This window comes from Rutilus rutilus (genome assembly GCF_951802725.1).
Source record: "Rutilus rutilus genome assembly, chromosome: 25".
Lineage (NCBI taxonomy): Eukaryota > Metazoa > Chordata > Actinopteri > Cypriniformes > Leuciscidae > Rutilus > Rutilus rutilus.
In genome coordinates, this window is record NC_140229.1 from 1092667 (window position 1) to 1112151 (window position 19485).

The 19485-nt window shown below is 39.5% G+C and overlaps 1 protein-coding gene across 1 annotated transcript; it reads left to right on the top strand.

Annotated features, from left to right (window-relative positions):
- Positions 1–915: 915 nt before the first annotated feature.
- On the top strand, positions 916–10784 carry npffr1l3 (neuropeptide FF receptor 1 like 3; the record flags this gene model as incomplete). The annotated part of the gene is made up of 3 exons (XM_084399966.1): positions 916–1249; positions 7461–7560; positions 9848–10784. 3 exons carry the CDS (start codon positions 916–918, stop codon positions 10782–10784), a joined length of 1371 nt encoding a protein of 456 aa, XP_084256092.1.
- Positions 10785–19485: the final 8701 nt, after the last annotated feature.

Below are 19485 nucleotides of genomic sequence, written 5' to 3' on the forward strand. Positions count from 1 at the left end.
TTTCAGCAAATCTTACAGTGAGGCAATTAATAAAACCGCAAAATTGGCGAAATGTCATATGAAAAGTATCAAACCATTGTTTTGGCCAATGACAAATTATGACATGAACACATGTGACAACTTGCCCCAAAAATAAAATCAATGCAATTTTAACAAATAATATTTTGCACTGACACATGCTGTGAATTCATTATATAATCATAGCTTGATTTGATTGTGTTTACCTGATGCCCAAATGAATTCACAAAAATCACTCTAATATAAGACTAGTAAAAATGTTAATTCTTGATATCGACAATGACGTCAGAAATACGAATTCTTGATATAAAGAATTAAATTTCATCTTGGAAAAACTATAATTCTTGATATCCGTAATTGTATTTCCACTAATTAAATGTGACCATAGGCTGTTTTTCAAATTCGATTGTTGATATCAAGAATTTATTTATTTCTAGTTAAAATTCTGATTTCACATTTCAGAAATACAATTCTTACTAGTAAAAACCTTTATTTTTTATATCAATAATTATGTGTTTACTAGTTCAAATGTCTGTTCTTGATCTCGTATAAGTCAAAATATGCAAAACATTAAAAGTCAAAAATCATAGACATACTAAGTCATAGCCTAATTATTATTATATAGCCTAATTTTTTTCGTCATAATTTTGACTTAGTATGTCAGATTGTTGGTTTATGTCAAAATTATGATTTGCCAAGACATGATTTTTTTCTTATGTGGTAGACATATAGTTTATTCATTGATTTATTAAGTTATTGCTGGAAACAAGTGCTAAAAGCTGCTCAATCTATAAAGTTAACTGGGTTTCTAAGTGTTCAATGTGTTTTCTGCTGAATGTCACTAGCACTGGTTTGTTCCATGTCACGTGTGTGTTTTCCCAGGATTTCTGTGCATCCATGGAGGGATTCTGGGACTCGGGCTCCATCTGCATCCTCTCAGATCTCGCCTCCTGCCCGAACCAGACCAACAGCACCAACTCCAGCACAGCGGAGGGCTTCATCCTGTCTCCTTATTTCCAGCATTCCCTGCCGACGGCCACGCTCTTCACGCTGGCGTATCTCTTCATCTTCCTGCTGTGCCTGATGGGAAACGGTCTGGTTTGTGCGATAGTCCTGAGGAACCGGCACATGAGAACCGTGACTAACATCTTCATCCTGAATCTGGCCGTCAGCGACCTACTGATCGGGATCTTCTGCATTCCCACCACATTAGTGGACAACCTCATCACAGGTGAGAGATTAACGTGGAGATTGTGCAATATTAGCATAATCTGTATTAGTTCTTCTCTATATCAGAGTCAGTGTTTCTGAACTCCTGAAACGCCTCCATTGTAGTCTTGAGTTTCTTCCGGGAACAAACACATCACAATATTCCTCATTTAAATAATTAATACGCAGAATAAAGGGCCGTGGCCTGGTTGAGTTAGTTAGTAGTGTGGCGGGGCATTTCCCAAACACACTTGAAGCGCTCGACCAATCACAACACACTGCTCCAGCCGACCAATCAGAGCACAGTGTGCTTTTCAGAAGGAGGAGCTTCATAGAGACAGGAAGTAAACAGAGCGTTACTGACAGACTGGGAAGAGAGGAGCCGCAACAATGGAGAATATGAGGAGAATAATCAACATTCAAGCAGGAAAACCTGTTCTAGTAGAGCCTGAAAACAACATCAAGACTGTGTAAAAGGGCAGAATATAGCCTCTTTAATCCTCTCGCACATCCCTGATATGCACCAGTATGTAGTGGGATATTTTGCTAGTAAAATGATTGTGCCACAAGAATAGCATGAGAAATTTGGTCTCTCCGTATCATCTCAGGGAACTTTTATTATTTTTATATATGTGCAGTAAGATGATTTAAAGAAAAAAAAAAACGTCGTTTCTGTGCAGACAAGCAACTTTTGAAAAATGCTTCAATTTTTTTTTATTAATGACATGTAATGTTTATGATTTATAACATGTGATGTTATGTTATATTATTCCCACATGTGATGCGTTTTAGTTTGAAAGTAGACATTGTTCATACAGCCCACAAGGGGGCGCGTTACTTTCGGGTTGGGTGGTGTTGTGACAGAAAAGAAAGAAAGGGAAGAAGAAAGGAAGCAAAAGAAAAGAAAAGAATGTAAACAACTGTAACGGAGATTTACAAGTTCACTAAAAGATCTAAAATACACTTCGCTGTGTCAGAGTTTTATTAAGGAACTTTACACTGGCGACGAGGATTTAACTTTACCCCTCTCTTTGAACATGGAAGCTACACTGCCGTCATTCCCTGCTTTTGATATCACTGATGATCAAAACTCCTCCATCCGCTGGAAGAAATGGTTACAGCGCTTTGAAAACTTCATAGTTGCTCTGGATATAAAAGATAATACAAGGAAACGTGCAATGCTATTGCATTATGCTGGGGATGGTGTACAGGACATTTTTGACACACTTCCTGACACCGGAGAAGCAAAGGACTATAAATGCGCAAAAGACAAACTAAGTGAGTACTTTTCCCCTAAAATCAACATCGCCTATGAGACTTACAAATTCAGACAAGCTAAACAACGAGCAGGGGAAACACTTGACTCGTATCACGTCAGGTTACGGCACTTAGCAGCAACATGTGATTTTCCGGATGTTGAAAGAGAGATTAAAACTATGATCATTCAAACGTGCACATGCAATAAATTGCGGCGTCAAGCACTACAGCAACCAGAGATGACGTTGACGGGCCTCCTGTCACTCGGCAGAACCATAGCACTTGCTGAGATTCAAGCATCAGGAATGGAACAAACACAACAAGGTGCAGTACAAGAAAATCCAAGGGAAGACGTTATGGCTGTTGAAATGGGAAGAGGGGCAGGAAAGAAAAGATGCTACAACTGCTCCGGTACCTTTCCACACCTCGAGGGAATGGTATGCCCAGCACGGGGGAAAAGATGCAACGCATGTGGAAAACAAGGACATTTTGCCAAATGTTGTCGCTCTAAATGGCCACAAAATAACATCAGAAGCAGACATGAAGTGCATTATGTACACACCAGTGGAAACAGCAGCACTACATCCCAAGCAGCAGGTACCGTAGACACAGAGTCCTCTGAGGAATATGTATACACAGTTACCCGACCAAAAATGAATCTCCCACATGCAAAGATAAAGGTCAGTGACTGTAATATACAAGTGATGCTTGATTCTGGGGCAACTGTTAACATCATTGATGAAGCAACTTATCAGAGACTGAGAAATAAGCCCTCACTCACTAAATGCACAGTTCCCATCTTTCCGTATGGTTCAAACACCCCACTGCCTACCCTGGGAAAATTCACCTCACTGGTGGAATCTAAATCACGATTCACAAATGCAACTTTTCAAGTACTTCAAGGCAGTAATGGCAGTTTACTTGGCTATGACACTGCCAGTCAATTGGGACTAATCAAAGTTGCTAACACACTCCACACAGCTCCAGAGCAGTCAGTGCAGCCACCACAGCCTATGACAACCTCAAACCAGATGGAGATGAACGCAGTTGGTGATCTCCTCACTGAGTATGGTGACCTCTTTTATGGGATGGGAAAATTAAAGGACTTTCAAGTCAAGCTGCACATAAGGAAAGACGTTCTTCCAGTCACGCAACCTCACAGAAGAGTACCCTTTCATATCAGGAAGCGAATTGAAGCTGAATTACAACGTTTAGAGGAACTTGACATCATCGAAAAAGTGGACGGGCCCACTCCATGGGTTTCTCCAATTGTTCCTGTTCCAAAGCCAAAAGACCCAGAAGCGGTGCGCATTTGTGTGGACATGAGGATACCAAATCAAGCCATCGAACGAGAAAGACATCTCACACCTACAGTAGATGATGTAATACAAGCGCTCAATGGAGCCAGGTTCTTCTCAAAACTGGATTTAAACTGTGGATATCATCAGCTAGAACTGGAGCCATCATCACGATATATTACAACATTCTCCACTCACGTAGGACTGCGACGTTATAAAAGACTGAGTTTTGGAGTTTCCTCGGCAGCAGAGGTATTTCAAAATGCAATACAGCAAGCCCTGGATGGTATCCCAGGTGTTATTAATCTGAGTGATGACATTCTGGTGTTTGGCAGAACAAAAGCTAGCCATGATCAAGCTTTAAGGGCAACATTTCAGCGACTTAAGGAGAAGAACCTGACTCTTAACAAGGCCAAATGCTCCTACGCACAAACCACTTTGGACTTCTTCGGTTACACATTCTCAGATGGGGGTTTTTCTCCTGATCCCAAGAAGGTTCAGGCGCTACATGATGCTGCTGCCCCAACCAATGCTAGCGAAGTCCGCAGTCTTCTCGGCATGGCAAATTACAGTGCCCGCTTCATCAAAGATTTTGCCACTATAACTCAACCTTTGAGAGAACTTACAAAAAAACTGGTTCGCTGGACTTGGACAGAGGAACACCAGAAGTGCCTTGATAAAATGAAACAAAGTCTAACAAGTGATGCTGTCATGACATATTTTGACCCGTACAAATTAACTGAACTGGTGGTTGATGCAAGCCCCGTTGGTCTTGGGGCCGTGTTGGCACAGAGAAATGGCCCAAATGAACCAGCCAGAGTGATAAGCTATGCAAGCAGAGCCCTGTCACCCATTGAACAAAAGTATTCACAAACCGAACGTGAGGCTCTCGCTATTGTGTGGGGCTGTGAGCATTTTCACATGTATCTTTACGGGGCACCATTTACCCTTGTCAGTGACCACAAACCTTTGGAATGGATTTTCAATAACCCCAAATCCAAGCCGCCTGCTCGTATAGAACGCTGGAGTCTACGCCTCCAGCTTTACAATTACACAGTCCGTTACAAGTCTGGCAAGGACAACCCGGCGGATTACATGTCACGCCACCCCGGACGTGTTTCACATGTTTTTCAGGAGGTCTCAAACACCGAACAACAAGTGGAAGAATACGTGAACTTCCTTACTGAAAATGCCGTCCCTAAGGCAATGACATTAACAGAAATTCAGAATGCAACCACGGCTGACCCCACTTTATGCAAAGTCATCCAATGCATTAAAGAAGGCTCATGGGGGTCGCTGTCTGAAAAACAGGACTGTGCTGATGGAGTTGATGGTGCTGTAATGAAATCATTCCATAAAATCAAAGATGAACTGACAGTAACCGCAACTGATGATACTGTACTGCGTGGCACAAAGATCGTAATCCCCCAATCTTTACAAGTCAGGGCAATATCACTTGCACACGAAGGCCATCAGGGGCTAGTCAAAACAAAGAAACTGATCAGGGAGAAAGTCTGGTTCCCTGGCATTGACAGACAGGTAGAAACCATGATAGCTGGCTGCATCCCATGTCAGGCCGTTGTGCCCAATCACACACAAGAACCTCTCCGCATGTCTGAGCTGCCTTCTTCACCATGGGAAAAAGTTGGTGTAGACTTTTGTGGTCCGTTCCCCTCAGGTGATTACCTATTGGTGGTCATTGATGAATACTCCAGGTATCCAGAGGTGGAGATTCTGCAGTCCACGTCAGCCAGAGCAACAATTCCTAAACTTGATAAAATATTCTCGACACTGGGAATTCCGCTAGAGGTCAAAACAGATAATGGCCCACCCTTCCAAAGCTCAGAATTTGCAGATTTCGCAGCATACCTAGGCTTCAGACATAGAAAGATAACTCCATTCTGGCCTCAGGCTAATGCAGAGGCTGAACGTTTTATGCGTACCCTTGAAAAGGCTATATGTGCTACACATGTTGAAGGCCGCCCATGGAAACAGACTCTATACGCGTTCCTCCGCAATTACCGTGCCACGCCTCACTGTTCAACTGGAATGGCTCCTGCTGATGTGCTGTTTGGGAGGCCTCTTCGAATCAAGCTACCTGGATCTCCTCTTTCCTTCCAGTCTCTGACGCATGCACCATTACGACAGGCAGATGCCCTGGCAAAGAACAGGATGAAACAAAATGCTGACCGGATGCGCCGTGTTGCTCCGTTGGCTCTGAGAGTGGGCGATGCAGTCCTGTGTCGTCAAAAGAAGAAAGGGAAGCTATGTCCTGCCTACAACCCCCAGCCATACAAGGTTATTGCTATCAAAGGTTCCATGGTGACAGCCAAATGCAATAACCATGTCATCACCAGAAATTCATCCCACTTCAAGACTCTACCAGCAAATGCAAAGCACTCCTCTCAGTCGTGTGGTTCGAAAATCATGAGTGGTGGACAAGATGCCATGAACTGGACTGAAACTCTTCCTGAACAAACCTTAGAACCCTTAGCCCCTGACCCCCCTGGGTCACAGTCACCTGTTCGCAGATACCCAGTTAGGATGAATAGAAGACCCCCATCACACCTCACTGATTTTAAATAATTTGGACAGTTTATAAAAAAAAAAAAAAAAAAAAAAAGTAACGAAAGGAGGGTTGTAATGTTTATGATTTATAACATGTGATGTTATGTTATATTATTCCCACATGTGATGCGTTTTAGTTTGAAAGTAGACATTGTTCATACAGCCCACAAGGGGGCGCGTTACTTTCGGGTTGGGTGGTGTTGTGACAGAAAAGAAAGAAAGGGAAGAAGAAAGGAAGCAAAAGAAAAGAAAAGAATGTAAACAACTGTAACGGAGATTTACAAGTTCACTAAAAGATCTAAAATACACTTCGCTGTGTCAGAGTTTTATTAAGGAACTTTACATGACAGTTTACTTGTTTCGTAATAATCTTTGAAGTTCATATCCGTAGTTTTAGCTGTGGAATTGAAATTGGAATTAAATTGTAAATTGTAATTTATTACAACACTGCAAAAAATGCTTTTCTTACTTAGTATTTTTGTCTTGTTTCCAGTCCAAATATCAAAAAATTTATTAAATCAAGATGCGTTTACTAGATGAGTAAAATCAGATAAGATATTATGTCTTGTTTTCTAGGGAAATAAATCAAAATTAAGTGAGTTTTTGCTTAAAACAAGCAAAATGATCTGTCCATGGGGTAAGAAAAATAATCTTGTTTCCGTTTGAATTAACATTATTTCTCTGACCCCATGGACAGATAATTTTGCTTGTTTTAAGCAAAAACTCACTTAATTTTGATTTATTTCCCTAGAAAACAAGACATAATTTCTTATCTGATTTTACTCATCTAGTAAATGCATCTTGATTTAAGAATTGTTAGATATTTGGACTGGAAACCAGACAAAAATACTAAGTAAGAAAAGCATTTTTTGCAGTGAATAACTATTTTATTAATTTATTACTTTCTTTGTGGTGGGGCCAGTGAAAATAGAATCATTGAAGTCAGTGAGTTGAATCGAGAATTGAATCAAATTGAGATTTTGTGAATTGGAATCGAATCGAATCGAATCGGACGTCTGAATCGATACCCAGCCCTACTTCAGATGTATCTGGATTAATGTAGATGTAGTTTTTCTAGATATAACCTGATTATGTTTCTGTCTTCGTCAGGTTGGCCTTTCAGCAACACCATATGCAAACTGAGTGGCCTGGTACAAGGAACGTCCGTCTGTGCTTCAGTCTTCACATTAGTTGCCATCGCTGTGGACAGGTAAGTAATCAGCAGACTGTTAAAGCTGATTGAAATTTAGTCTCATGAAATGCAGTGGTGAATAGCTCAGCTCTTCTATGATGCTGTTTCTGATGCTCATAGTGTCTGAAAACACTAGAGCGCGAGATAAGTACAGCGTGAGCACGAAAGTATTTGCATGTATTTATTAAAGTCCCCCTGTAGTCAATAATTGTATCCCCTAAAGCTCATCTTTGATCACCAAAATAACATATTTAAAGTTTTTTTCTTCATGCCTTAAAATATCTTGAATGTAACTCGACACCCTTGCCTCATTTAGTATGCGCGGTTCTATGAATATGCAAATGAGCCCCGCCTCCACTCACTCACTCAGCTCAGAGATCCACTGGTTGACGATCATGCGTTGATCTGATTGGTTACAAGGTAGTTTGTGACGTCAGAAACACCAGCGATTTCAAAGCGTGTTTTTGAGACTGTCTTTGGTTCACTGCAGTTTTAAGGAGGAAATACTCAGCAATGGTGTCGACTTATGAACTTACACATGCTTTGTCTTAAAGCAGATTAAAACCACCACATAGACACATAAACAACATTAAAAGCTGGATTTTCACCACAGGGGGACTTTAGTATGAATGCTTGGATAGACACGCCATGCCATGCAAAGCTTTAACTTTTTTAACATATGTACAAATTTAGAGACAGAAGTGAGCTGAGACTTTGTGAAGGCGTTCAATATTGTCAGATATATACATTTATTGTAAATATTTCTAAAATGTCATCTTTTTACTGAGTACTAAGAATAAAGGCCAGTATCACCAATACTTCTACTGATGTCTCTATTAAATGGATTTTTTCCCTCAGTTTCTGGGGATGAAATGAGTAATTATGGCAATTCAACATTACGGCATAATTGAATTCCAAATGCCATAATTTGTAGCATTTCGTAGGGTTTAAAATATATAACAACGTTTAATTTAAGTGCTCTTAAAACAATCTTTACATAAACCCGTTATAATAAATGTGACATTTAGCTATTCCTTTAATATAGCAGTGCATGAACAAAAACCACATGTTTATTTTAGTGCCGGGCAACGATTAGCCTAATCAGGATTAATCGCATCCAAAATAAAAGTTTGTGTTTTCATAATATATGTGTGTGTGCTGTGTATAATTATTTTGTATATATAAATGCACACACATGTATGTATATCTTTAAGAAAAATGTGTTATTTATATATAATATATTTAAATATAATCTAAACTATATATAAATGTATATACATGCAAATATTTCTTAAGGTGAGACATGGCAGGCTGGTTTTTACTGGTCAATGTTGAGATTTTGGGATATTTGTCTTCAATAACACGTCTTCTTTCAGACTTGTGGTGAAAAAAAGTCAGAAATACACATTTAGGTCTTTATTTTACACACTTTGTCTGTTTACATCTGTAGATTTCTCATAAATTCAACAAAAGTTGGCGTTGTAAATCCTCCCGCTGCTCCGCGATCGCTGTCTGCTCCCTGTCATCACACACACCGCTGGAAAGCTCTCTCTCTCCTGTACAATGCTGTCGATCCAAATATGGGCATTTCCTTTTTATCAGCAACCAATCGTGAAAGTAAAAGGGCTGAATGCGCAATCTCATTGGCTGATGATAAATCTTTAAAGCCCGTTTTCTCAAAATGCCTTTTCTCTCATTCTCCAAGTCCGAAATCTCCACTTCAGTAGCACCTATACACACCAAACTCTCCAGTCTTGTACCTAGTTATATTATGAAGACATTTACAGAGGGATTTGTAAATATATTATTCCTAGCCTGATTTATATAACATTTTATTCCAACAAACATGGCGAAAATAAATCTTTTAAGGCTATTGACAGTATATTCTGATTTACAGGATAACAAAAGTCGATATCCATAAATCCCTCTGTATTTTTTGTCCCATCTGATATGTGAACACAATGAAAAAATACATTTTAACCTGGCTTTATCCAATACTCAGATTTTTTGCACATATTTAATTAGATATTGCCTAATTTGCATATTTAAACATTAAATTACAGAAAACTTGTAAAAAAAAATTCACCTGTAGTGTCTCGGCTTAATTATAAACATGCATGTGTGTGTGTATTTATATATACAAAAAATTATTAACACACATATATTATGTAAAAACAAACGTTCTTTTTGGATGTGATTAATCGTTGCCCAGCACATGTTTATTAATAATTGTGAGCTCTAGAAAACATTACATCTGGGTTAATGATGCGTGTCATTATGTGTTTTCTGCTCATCTGAAACTCAGGTTTCGCTGCATCGTTTACCCGTTCAAGCCCAAACTCACGCTGTTTGTTGCGAAGGTGTCGATTGGGGCGATCTGGGTGCTAGCGCTCACCATTATGTTTCCCTCAGCGTTAATGTTGACGGTCGAGCAAGAAAAACACCATTTCACGGTTCACAGTGACAACCTCAACCGCACGTACCCGCTGTACTCCTGCTACGAGACCTGGCCCGACCCCGAGATGAGGAAGGTGTACACGACGGTCCTATTCGTGCACGTATACGTGATTCCCCTCGCGCTAATCATGCTAATGTACGGCCGTATCGGGGCAAAACTGTACGGCACAACCGTCCTTTCCAGCGCCGAGCCTGAAATTCCTTCACAGGCGAAATGTCCCGCGTCTCAACGCAAGATTCGAGTGATAAAGATGCTAATTGTGGTTGCCTTGCTGTTCATGCTATCATGGCTTCCGCTGTGGACGCTAATGCTACTGACTGATTACGCTCGTCCAGACGAGGACAATCTGGAGCTTCTAACAAGCTATGTTTTCCCCATCTCTCATTGGCTAGCGTTCTCCAATTCCAGCGTCAATCCCATTATCTACGGCTACTTCAACGAGAACTTCAAGAGAGGCTTTCAAGCCGCGTGTCAGAAGCACGCTTGTTTCCCTAGCCGAAGGAATCGGCGATTTAGCATTAAACAGCCCAGAGTTGGAGGTCAGGGTTGTAGCCCGTTGAATACGGGTGTTAGCGGAAAACCGCTTGGTTTGGGAACACGGACAAACCAGATCTTCACCGAGAGCGATCTTACCGGATGCGTTCGCCTGGAGCTCGAGCATCGGAGCGGTTCAGGAGACGACAAAGCCGAAGGTGGAAGTGGCGCCGTGTCTGTTAAAAGAAAAAGCCACTTCCAAGAGCTTGAGATAGCAGGAGGTAAAATATATAAAGCCTGGGAGCTCTGAAAACACAGCAGATGCATCAGATGAATCGGCTGACAACTACCGGCCAAAGAGTGTCGGGACAAAACACAAACATGAGAGCGTTTTCCCGTGTCGGAGCCAAGCGTGCGATGATCTCCCTCTTCCTGTAGGGTCAGTGAAGTCACTCCTGAAATTTAAGGCCATGTTAAAAGCACATCTTTTAAAAACGTCCTGGGCATCTTCATGAGGGGTGTTTGATCATTATCTTGCCTGTTTTGTATGGAAGCTTGTTTCCGCTACAGAATAAAACATTTTAAAAGATGATTGTGACTTTTTATCTCGCAATTCTGACTTTATAACACATAATTGCGAGTTTATATCTCGCAATTCTGACATCTTTTCTCAGAATTGTGAGATATAAACTAAAAATTGTGAGATATAAAGTCCAATTCTATCTTATTATATCTTAATTATATCACGCAATTCGGACTTTTTTTCTTTTGCGTCTTATAAAGTCAGAATTCTGACTTTTTTTCTCGCAATTGCTACTTTATATCACGCAATTCTGGCTTTATAACACATAATTGCGAGTTTATATCTCGCAATTCCGACATCTTTTCTCAGAATTGTGAGATATAAAGTCCAATTCTAAGGGAAAAAAAGACAGACTTTTTTTTTTTTTTTACCTCAATAGTTTTTATCTCACAATTCTGACTTTATATCTCCCAATTTCGTGATATAATGTCGCAATTGGGAAAAAAAAGTCAGAATTCTGACTTTATAAGACGCAAAAGAAATAAAGTCAGAATTGCGAGATGTAAACTGAGAGAAAAAACTGAGATAAAAAATCGCAATTATCTTTTAAAATGTTTTATTCTGTGGCGGAAACAAGCTTCCATAGGTTTGTGCATTTCTTCTAAAAAAAGATTTTTTTTATTTCTCTGTCTGTTCTCCTCTTATTTTTGTGTTTTTAGTGATTGTAACGCACTTTGGGCAACAGCTGTTGCATTAAATGTGCTATATAAATAAATAAATGAAATGAAATGATTGACAGACACAGTGGATTATAAACATTAATCCGGATACATTTGAAAGAAGCGTTTCCATTATAAATCCGTCAACACTGAAAAATAGCGTGAGAAAATGATTATTCTCGGTACAATCTCTGAGCTTTTGTGTTCACTAGGGCTGTCAAAATGGCTGAAAAGCTCAATTTGAATTTCTTTCTTAAATATGAGCAAAATTCAAATTATATTTGAATTCTAAAGGCAATTCTTAAAGGGATACTTCAGGATTTAGCATTAAGCTTTGTATCAGTAGAAAACCTGTAGTATTTTCGAATTACCGTGCTTCCCTCCCTCATGTCCCCCTGAGACCAGAGATTTATGTAGTTTTTGTCTGGAAAAAATCCTCAGATGACGCAAAAATCTTCATTTTGCGTCATCGGAGGATTTTTTGTCCAGAGGCGAGAGACTACAGCCAGTAGGGGGAGCTGTCCCGCATGTCCTCAACCCACCCATAGGGGGATCTCACTCACAGAATGTACACACAGTGTCAGCCATCTTTCTTTGGAAGCTAAGCTAGCGGGCTCTTGTTCTGTGGAGAAAGCTGAGTAGTCGGGGTTACCATCCTCTTTTTCCCGGACATGTCCGGCCGTCGAAATCGTCCAAAATGTCCGGGATTCGGCTTTTGCTCTCTGCAGTCGCCATTCATTGTTTACATGCACAGCTTTTGATTCAATCTAACTGAATTCATTCTGATTGGTGAATCTGAATGTAGTGTTTACATGAACGCTAAACAAGTGATCGGTTGATGTGCGTTTTAGCATTGCTAAGAAGATTCCCGCTCCTTCGTGAGAGATACGAGACCGGTGCGCTCATCAGTAATCCCGCCACCGACCTCTCATCGTTCTCCCACGCCCCTCAGCCTCGTCCTGCTCGCCACAGTCAACATGATGACGTTCTCCCGCGCCCCTCAGTCTCGTCCTGCTCGCCACAGTAAACATGATGAATGGCGACTGTAGAACGCAAAAGCCGAATCCCGGACATTTTGGGCGATCTCGAAATCCCGGGCAGACTCGTCACGGAGACTCACTAGTAGCCTAGCCTAGTTGTTTAACTGCGTGCTCTTACCGGTAGGCGTGGCTTGGGAGTGGCCTTATAGAGCAGCGAAGCAAGTGCATTCTGGGAGTTGTTGTCTTTCATCTACATGAGCCAAAAATAAATTTTCTGGCTTTTCTCAGTCTAGAAGGCTCCAAATTCAAAAATAATTTCACATTTCTTCTACATAAATGACCCAATTTAAATACACATTCATCTTTCCAGAGGTGCAGTATCCCTAATATAATGCTAAAAGGAAAAAATATATATATAATATATATATAATGCTAGAAGGAAAAAAGTGCTGCATTGTCTCCTATGTCCACAAGAGGGCGCAAGCGAACGCAAGCGAACGCAACATGAACCAAATCAAGCACCTCATCATTTATTGAAATGAAATGACATTCACTTTTTAAAGTGCATTAACATTTGAAACAATTGTTCTTAAATAAAATATAATTTCCTTAATGTGCATACAATGAAAATTAGGTTACAATAGTGCATAAAACTGTGTTTGTGCATCAAAAACACGCTTCAACACACAGCGTAATGAACTACATGAACACACAATTAGCATTCGAATAAAATTCAACGAATATTCAAAATTCTAGTTCTTAATTGACAGCCGTATTGTGGACGGGAGAGCGTTTTATAGTGCAAACGCTTCTTTATATGTATCCAGATTGATGTAGAGAAAGCCTCTGTTTCTTAATGAAATAGAGTAAATATTGTGTAAAATAAGTGTGATTTTGTGTAAATATTCTCGTTAAAATGTATGTATCAGCAGTTCAGCAACCATCAGACTGTAGATATCAGGTGTTTGTCTTCGGGAAAACATTATTAATGGTACTGTTCAAAAGTGTGTGACGACTTTAGTGTCTTTGAAAGTCTCTTCTGCTCAAGATTGTATTTATTTGATCAAAAATACAGTAAAAATGTTTTTATTACAATGCAAATCAGCTGTTCTCTATGTGAATATATATCTAGTAAAGTGTAATTTATTCCTGTGATCAAAGCTGAATTTTCAGCATCATTACTCCAGTCTTCAGTGTCACATGATCCTTCAGTAATCACTCTAATATGATTTGATGCTCAAGAGACATTTATGATTATTATCAGTGTTGAAAACAGTCATTTTTGTGTCGAAACTGTGATGCATTTTATTTCTCATGATTCTTTGTTGAATAGAGAGTTCAAAAGAACAGCGTTTATTTGAAATCAAATCTTTTGTAACATTATAAATGCCTTTACTGTCACTTTTGATCAGTTTAATGTGAGCTTGCTGAATAACACTATTCATTTCTTGCTAATTTCGCACCCCAGACTTGTGAATAGTGTACTGTCAAAGGTAGTATATATATATATGAGTTTGTGTTTCTGTTTGTAATCTGGTGTTGTGTGTATAGTACAAAAATACAGTTCTGTGTTTGATACATTAAATGACTGGTTCACTTTTTGAGCTAATCTTTGAGTGTTAAGGCGAGACACGGCAGGCAAAAACATAGTTGTTTTTTTTACTGGTCATTGTTGAGATTTTGGGGATATTTGTCTTCAATAACGTCTTCTTTCAGACTTGTGGTGAAAAAAAGTCAGAAATACACATTTAGGTCTTTATTTTACACACTTTGTCTGTTTGCATCTGTAGATTTCTCATAAATTCAACAAAAGTTGGCGTTGTAAATCCTCCCGCTGCTCCACGATCGTGTCATCACACACACCGCTGGAAAGCTCTCTCTCGCCTGTACAGTGCTGTCGATCCAAATATGCTAATTTCCTTTTTATCAGCAACCAATCGTGAAAGTAAAAGGGATGAATGCGCAATCTCATTGGCTGATGATAAATCTTTAAAGCCCGTTTTCTCAAAATGACTTTTCTCTCATTCTCCAAGTCCGAAATCTCCACTTCAGTAGCACCTATACACACCAAACTCTCCAGTCTTGTACCTAGTTATATTATGAAGACATTTACAGAGGGATTTGTAAATATATTATTCCTAGCCTGATTTATATAACATTTTATTCCAAAAAACATGGCGAAAGTCAATTTTTTAAGGCTATTGACAGTATATTCTGATTTACAGGATAACAAAAGTAGATATTCATAAATCCCTCTGTAATTGTTTCCCATCTAATATGTGAACACAATGAAAAAATAATTATCCAATACTCAGATTTCGTTTTTTTGTGTGTGTTTTTTTATATGCAAATTAGCGCATATTTAATTAGATAATGCATAATTTGCATATTTAAACATTAAATTACAGAAAACTTTTAATAAATTTCTTTTCTCATCTTAATGTAGGTAATCAACTGGGAAAGATTCATGGTGATATCTGCCAGTTAAAAATTTTACCCTATTCACCTGTAGTGTTAATTAGAGAAGAGTTTAACACATGAGATGAACATGATTGCAACATCACCAGTAAAATGACTTTCGTTAATGACGGTTCAAACGATTGTCTCTGCATCAGATAATTATCATCTGAGGAGTTTCATCATTTGGCTTTACGGGTGAAATATGCGCGCGCTGACATTTAAGGAGCGAAATGAATTGTTCTCTTTCTCTATAGAAAAACACTAGACCTATCGACAGCGGAGCCAATTTCTGAGAAAATTACAGGAAAACTACATCCACCTGCAGCAAATTACAGCACTGTGTGCCTTCCTCACGACTCACTCATCATTTCCCATGAGAGATCGAGCTGCTTGTGTTCCTGACCAGACAGAATATGCGGGAATATGAAGGATTTACTCTGTTTACGGACTTGGAGATGAAATCGAATGTCCTCAGAGCCTCAGATGTGTTTTCAGTGTTGAGCTTAAAGCACATCTCACTCTACTGTCATTTACAATTCAATTCACATTTATTTGTATAGCGCTTTTCACAATACACTTCATTTCAAAGCAGCTTTACAGAAAATGCACGAGTTCGCATTACAATTTACAGTGATCTGTTATCAGAGGTGACTGTCTATGTATTTCAGAAATGTACTTATACAAATCACAGTTAGCTAAAAATGTGTTATATTTGCAGACACCACAACAAAGTCGGCATTGAATGGAAGTTGCACTGGTGTTTTTCCTTCTCTATTGTTCTGTATATCCGAGTGAAACGCTTCTGGAACAAGAACAAATGTGGGCGGGGCTTGATTGTGTCCGTGAGGAATTGATTGGATGATTGTGGTTTGCTATTGGCTGATCTCATGTGAGTGACAGGTTGCCCCGCCCACATCCTCAGAGAAGAGATGATGCAAGAGAAAGTTAATCTGATTCAACATTACGATTGATTTAATATCAATGCCCTACTTTGTTATTGTTGTTATAAATATGTCACATTGCAGAAGTAAATGAGCTGTTTCATGTTGACTTGACAAATTGAGCTGAAAATGTAATGCTGAGTAAGATTTATACACTTTAATTTTGATGTGCAACAGAAAATGGCACATGAAGTCAGTCATTCATCATGAAGCGCTGAGGCATTAATCTGAGTGAGACATCGTGAGGTTTTCATATGCCATCATTTGTCTTGTACAGTGCTCTAGAGAAGTGTATATTCTGCAGGTCGCTGATGTGAACCATGTTGCGCTTTTATTTTTGGATGTTGTTTGTCTTGCTGTTGTGTTACTTACAAGACTGACAGTTCATTTAAGAGACCTTTACCTGAGGAATAATCCTCCTAGTGTGTTTGCTTTGATCTGAAGGCTGTGACGCGCCGCAGCGAAGACCTAGCGGCGACCATTTTGAATATCAATCATGCTGATCACTTTCTTCATTCCCGGCGTCGACTCGTGTTGCTATGAAAATGTTCACGCTTGTAATGCTCAGGTAAAATGTAAGACTCTTTGCTTGCGTTCTTTGACTCGTTCGCTTATCTGAACAGCCAATCATCGACGGCGATCCAACAATCTGAATCGGGCGAACTCCCGCACACACGTGTCACGGCCTTAATGTGAATCATTAGTGAAAATATTTTTGTGTCTTATCTCTACTGTCTTTAAAGTCCCCCTGTAGTCAATAATTTGACCCCCTAAAGCTCATATTTGATCACCAAAATGACATATTTAAAAGTTTTTTCTTCATGCCTTAAAATATCTTGAATGTAACTCGACACCCTCGCCTCATTTAGTATGCGCGGTCTCATGAATATGCAAATGAGCCCCGCCTCCACTCCCTCACTCAGCTCAGAGATCCACTGGTTGACGATCACACGTTGATCTGATTGGTTACAAGGTAGTTTGTGACGTCAGAAACACCAGCGATTTCAAAGTGTGTTTTTGAGACTGTCTTTGGTTCACTGCAGTTTTAAGGAGGAAATACTCAGCAATGGTGTCGACTTATGAACTTACACATGCTTTGTCTTAAAGCAGATTAAAAACACCACATAGACACATAAACAACAGAGGGGACCATATATGTAGTGATTCGACTGGTGGGCTGGACAATAATAGAGCACAGATATTCACAAAAACACAAAAGGTTCTTTATTTCCTTCTGAGAAGAGAAGGTTCTGGAGCGTGACCGGGTTCTGTCGGGTGCTTCGTGTGGAGAACCTTTTAGAAGTTCCCGTCATGGGATCATTTTATAAAATTACTGTAGGTTTAATAAATTATTAAGTAATTTTGTTTCAATTGAGTGTTGGCTCGAAAACATACTTCGAAAAAAAATTGAAATAACCTGTTAAACATGAATCATATGTAATCAATTAAGACGTTTCTCCTTACTGTATTTATAAACTTTTTGGCATAAAGGGTTCTTTAAAATCAAGTCTAGAACCCTAAAGTTCTATGTAGAAGAACTGAGTGCTGTATACATATACACATTAATATCCACATGCGTTTAGCCTCTTTAACACTGAATTATTTAATGATGGTGGGAGAAGTTATGGATGGATTCCTTTCATTGTGATTCATATGTACATTTGTAAATTGTACTAAATTGTTTGAACCTGATGTGTAAAATTGTGTGATGCATTGTAAAATAAAATAAATCATTGAAAATATGTAACATTGCATACATGTCTGTGGTTATTAATTGAACAGTGTTTCATGTCTTGTGAAATCTAAACTAAACTGTATGTATAATGTTTAATTAACTTTGCAGAAATATGATGTTTGTGAATGGATCTTTTGTCATAATGGTCGTCGATATGGAAGCTTGTTTCTGCCACAGAATAACAAAATAAAGTCATTGCTACATTGTCTCACTTTTTACTTTTTCACAGATCAGATATGAAGTTAGATATGAACTCGCATTTGTGGGTTATAAAGTCAGACTGGTGTGATATAAACTCATAATTGTAACCAAAAAATCTGAATTGCGACTTTAAATCTTGCAGTTCTGACTTCTCAGAATTTAACTAAACTGGCAATTGCGAAAAAAGAGTCAGAAAAAGTCGCTATTAATTAAGGCGTAATTGCGACTTTATCTCACAATTCTGACTTTTCTTACAGAATTGTGAGAGAAAAAATCACAAAAACGACTGAATTACTTGATTGCGACTTTTACATTACTCCAGTCTTCAGTGTCACATGATCGTTCAGAAATCATTATAATATGATGATTTGATGCTCAAGAAACATTTATGATTCTTCATCTCTTTTTTTTTTTGTGTCCAGAAAGCTTATTTTTGTTACATGCCTGTCCTGTCTTGTCATGCACATGGGTGTTTTATTGTTTTGAGCCATGTGCTCGTGTCTGTCGTTTAGCCCCTCCCATCTTGTTATCCAGTTATTGGTTAATTTGCCCCACCTGTTGTGTTCGTTACCCTCCTTTGTTTGTTCCCCTATTTAGCCTCCTTGTGTTTGTAGTCTTGTGCTGGTTCGTTGTCTTGTAATGTTCTCCTGTTCTCCCGTGACCCGTTTGGTATGTTCCTTTTTGAAGTTGTTGTTTTGTATTTAGTTATGTTTTCCCCTTTGTGGGTTTTGTTTTGTGTTTTGTTTTCTCTTTTGTAAATAAACATTATTTTCCTTTTTGCAATTGAGTCCTCCCTGAGTTTCTTTAGTCGCTACGTGACAGAACGAACCAGCCATTTCGAGGACTCAGCAAGAAGAAGTATGTTTAGATCCAGCAGTACGGGTTTCCGAATCTGTTCCCCTACCACCAATGAAGAGAGGAGGGGACGACTCAGTAATCTAACATCATTACGCCAACAGGGACAGTCGGTGGGTGGACTAGCTCAATTTTTTTGGACTCTATCAAGAGGTATGGGATACAATGAGGCAGCATTAAAAGAAATTTTTAATTCCTGTCTTGATGACCCATTGCCGGGGTGGGAAATGAAGGGTCTGGAAATCCTGGACTTTTGGGGTTTTTCCAGATACCTTGAGCATCGGAGTCAGTGGGATACAGCAGTCACGTCTGGGTCTCCTGAGAAGATTACCAACACACCTGAGCTGGTGAGTGGAACTTCCCCTAAGGCGGTGGGCTCGGTGCTACCGCCTTGCCATCGTAGGCGGAGAAGGAGGAAGGTCAAGTCTGCCCAGCCAGAGCCTGTTCACGTCACGTCTGCCCAGCCAGAGCCTGTTCACGTCACGTCTGCCCAGCCAGAGCCTGTTCACGTCACGTCTGCCCAGCCAGAGCCTGTTCACGTCACGTCTGCCCAGCCAGAGCCTGTTCACGTCACGTCTGCCCAGCCAGAGCCTGTTC